Source organism: Hordeum vulgare, chromosome 5H (genome assembly GCF_904849725.1).
Source record: "Hordeum vulgare subsp. vulgare chromosome 5H, MorexV3_pseudomolecules_assembly, whole genome shotgun sequence".
Classification (NCBI taxonomy): Eukaryota; Viridiplantae; Streptophyta; class Magnoliopsida; order Poales; family Poaceae; genus Hordeum; species Hordeum vulgare.
Window position 1 is genome coordinate 429881105 of NC_058522.1, and position 3820 is coordinate 429884924.

Consider the following 3820-nt stretch of genomic DNA (forward strand, 5'->3'; position numbering starts at 1 on the left):
TTAGCGCACGGTTCTGGATGACGACACATTCAATATTAGATCCCGGACTTTTCATACACTGGCATGGGTGATTGCTTTAAGTTTCACTTTAGAGGGTCTTCCTGTTTTGCGGCGGTGAAGCGAGAGTGCTGCACCGGGATATGATTAATGTTCTCCCCGTCCTTTCCCCGTTTCGTTAGTGTGTTTTCCGTCAACGGAGGGCGTTTAGAGATGTGTCTCCGCTGGGTCTTTCGGGATCTGAGTGGTTTAGGTTTTCGATGGATTCATCTGAATCGGGCCGCCTTTCGTGGTCTTCGAAGTTTTCACAGGTCCTTATCGGCGTTTATTTTCTTTGGGGTGACAATTTTCTTCCTAGATCACGGTCGCCCAAGTCTTCTAATGTGCATCAACGACTTTTCCGTCGTTGTTTCTACAAACTTTTGTTTTTGCTCCGCCAAGGCAGAGGCCGAGAGACAGCATGGAGCTATGCTCACACTTCGTCGCCGGTGGATGCAGGAGGAAGAAGACTTGGGCATTTCCAAGATTTTGAATGTATTTTTTACTTTTGTAAGGGTGTGTTCGTAAGGAGATAGTATGGCAATAGGTCTTTTCGAAAGAAAAAAAAATGCCAAGCGGAGACCGCAGAGTTGGCGGCAACCACATCACGCACCACCCACGGTTTGATAACAAGCTCATCATCCGTCCGGCACCAAAGGTTAGTTGGCGCCGGCATCATCCGCTGCCCGCCACCCACACTTATATAAAGGCCCAGCCGCTCAGGCCTCTCATCAATTCCTTCTCCGTGAGCTCTGTTGCATCCGCACAACCCGGGAACATTTCTTGGTCTGTTGGTCGATCGCTTGCCTTCACCATTAGTACTGTACATCCACCTCGGACCTCCTCCTAGTTCTTGTTTCCTATGGCCGCGCAATCTTGGAACCCTTTCTCTTGCTGCGTCCGTGGGGCAGCCGCCGTCGACGACGACTATGAGTCGCCGAGTGGGGATAAGGGCAGCCCGAGGTCGCCTCTGAAGAGCCTGAGCTCGTCGGGGACGCTGTCACCGGAGGAGCTCTCGCTGACGCTGTCCGGCTCGAACCTGCACGCCTTCACATACGCCGAGCTCCGCGCGGCCACAGCCAACTTCTCGCGCGCCAACTACCTCGGCTGCGGTGGGTTCGGCCCGGTCTACAAGGGCGCCGTCGACGACAATCTCCGCCCCGGGCTGGCCGCGCAACCCGTCGCCGTCAAGTACCTCGACCTGGACTGCGGCACGCAGGGACACCAAGAGTGGCTGGTGAGTGCGAAGCAGAGTCCTGATCGATCAAATGCTCGCGAGATTGATTCGGCTGCTAACTGGCTACGGTTATTTTGCAGGCAGAGGTTTTCTTTCTTGGGCAACTGAGGCACAAGAACCTGGTGAAATTGATCGGCTACTGCTACGAGGACGAGCACCGGATGCTGGTCTACGAGTTCATGGTCGCCGGGAGCTTGGAGAAGCACCTCTTCAAAAGTGAGTTCCTGAGACCAACAAGTCAGACAAATCTGTTAAATTAATTAAAAGTGTGCACGTACTACATGAGCGATGACCTGTTCTTGTCCTCTGCCTTTATTCTCTGTTTCCTTTCTGTTAAGTGAAGGGGACAGAAGAGCTGTTATGTGCCTTGCAAAGGAACACATACATTTTTAAATTAGATTATTGTAGATACTACTGGATTATTGCACTAAGCTTGTTGGTGCTTTTAAGTTTTACAACTCTTGGTCAATGTGGACTACGTAACTGACCTGAAACATCCTACCATCTTCAGGTATCAATGGGTCTCTCCCATGGATGACAAGGATGAAGATCGCCGTTGGCGCGGCAAAGGGCCTCGCCTTCCTCCATGGTGCCGACCCCCCGGTGATCTACCGGGACTTCAAAGCCTCCAACATCTTGCTTGACTCGGTAAGCCACAAGTAATCTTCAGGCTTTTACAGTACCAGCGCTAAACTGAAATATCGCCATCATTTGGGAACAACGCGTCGTCACATTCAGTGACTGTAGAATTATTACAGCGTCCAACAAAATGTGAAGTCTTGGTTCCTTCCAAATTCTAGGCTGCCACAAAATATTTTACTTTTATTTTCCAAATGCTTTTTGAGTTCTCGTTTTGAAAGCTTCTAGTCATATAGCTGGCACAGACAACAACGACGTGACTGGAACTCGTAAGGTTCTTGGATGCATGATAAATTTGAGAGATACAGTCTGCCCTATCCCCACATCACCACCTATTTCATTGAAACATAGCTACCTATCACTGTCCAGCTTACACAAATAGACACCCTGCAAAGCGCACAGACATATAAACAGTAATATTCTTAGTTCATCTGATATATCTCTTATGATGTCAATTGCGAGACGTTTCACCTAACCGAAGTTGAACTTATGTCATTTCAGGACTACAACACTAAATTATCGGACTTTGGGCTGGCGAAGGATGGGCCTCAAGGCGACGCAACACATGTGACAACGCGTGTAATGGGGACACACGGATATGCAGCACCTGAGTATATCATGACGGGCCACTTAACCGCCAAAAGCGACGTCTACAGCTTCGGTGTTGTGCTTCTGGAGCTTCTCTCAGGACGACAATCCGTGGACCGTTCACGACGATCAAGGGAACAAAACTTAGTGGACTGGGCTAGGCCCTATCTCAAACGATCAGAAAAACTGCATCAGGTGATCGACTCAGCCCTCGAGTGTCAGTACTCGTGTAAGGGTGCTGAGGTGGCTGCGTTGGTGGCGTACAAGTGTCTGAGTCAAAACCCCAAGTCCCGACCATCCATGAGGGAGGTCGTCAAGGCATTGGAGCCTGTACTTGGCATGGATGACTTTTTCCCTGCTGGTCCGTTCGTGCTCACTATAGTTGTCGAGGAGGACAAGATGATGGACATGAAGGTGGAGACTGAGGAGAAACAACAAAGCCATCATCAGAAGCATCAGGATAGACACCGACATAAATACCCTGGGTCAGCGATCCACGGTGACATTGTGATCCACGGAGATAATGGGCAGGTTGCCGGGTTCACTGGCACGTTGCGAAGGCAACAGAGGACGCTAAGTTACCACCGGGAAAGAGGGGCTTAGGAGTTAGGAGTATGGTAGGGGAAGCACGCAAGATTGTAGATAGAAGGTATGTATATATGCATACTACTGAGATGTGATACGGTGTCACATCGTTTGTTTAGAAATTGCGGATTGTGTTTCTTTCTTTTCTTCAAGATAGTGGCAAACATACAAAAGTTTGGTTAAGTTTTTGGCCAAAGTTGTTGTTCAAATATGTTGGAAATGAATGGTTCTACTTGATGTCACATGCTCAGCACATTCACTTTCAGATATTTGGTCCAATATTGTAAACAGTTGGCAAGTGAATTGATAATCAGGAGTGAAAATTAACACGTACAAGCATATACTTACGAGGTGTACTTCGGAACACTCCTCCCCCCACAAAACGTACAAAATAGAACGTATACCCACCTCTTATTATACACTATAGGCCGCCGTATGTATGCAATACGAGGTGGGTATACATATGGCTGCCTGTAGTGTATAATACGAGGTGGGTATACGTTTCCCCTTCTACGCTTTCTCCCTCCTCATTTCCCGAAATCTCTAAATCCCCAAATCTGAAATCAATTTTCGTCCTCTATCGCCTCTGTTGGCCTTTGGTTCCGTGATCTCCTCTCTTCATGTCCGCCAACTCTTCTCTATCGGGACGACGTTCCCGTTCCCCAGCTTACCCCCTTACCCTCGTGCATTGTCCTGACTGTTCCCGCGAGGTTCTAGAGCTCATCTCCAGATCTT

The 3820-nt window shown here is 48.8% G+C and overlaps 1 protein-coding gene across 1 annotated transcript; it reads left to right on the top strand.

Annotated features, from left to right (window-relative positions):
* The first annotated feature begins 755 nt into the window (after positions 1–755).
* On the top strand, positions 756–3327 carry LOC123399253 (serine/threonine-protein kinase RIPK-like). Its single transcript, XM_045093675.1, has 4 exons — positions 756–1273; positions 1354–1489; positions 1785–1921; positions 2414–3327. Exons 1-4 carry the CDS (start codon positions 899–901, stop codon positions 3101–3103), a joined length of 1338 nt encoding a protein of 445 aa, XP_044949610.1. The 5' UTR covers positions 756–898; the 3' UTR covers positions 3104–3327.
* Positions 3328–3820: the final 493 nt, after the last annotated feature.

Excerpts from the sequence above, each read along its gene's own strand:
- LOC123399253 (XM_045093675.1), top strand. The coding sequence starts at position 899 with ATGGCCGCGCAATCTTGGAACCCTTTCTCTTGCTGCGTCCGTGGGGCA. Across the intron at positions 1,274-1,353 it reads AGGGACACCAAGAGTGGCTG|GCAGAGGTTTTCTTTCTTGG; the intron begins GTGAGTGCGAAG and ends GTTATTTTGCAG. Across the intron at positions 1,490-1,784 it reads GGAGAAGCACCTCTTCAAAA|GTATCAATGGGTCTCTCCCA; the intron begins GTGAGTTCCTGA and ends TACCATCTTCAG.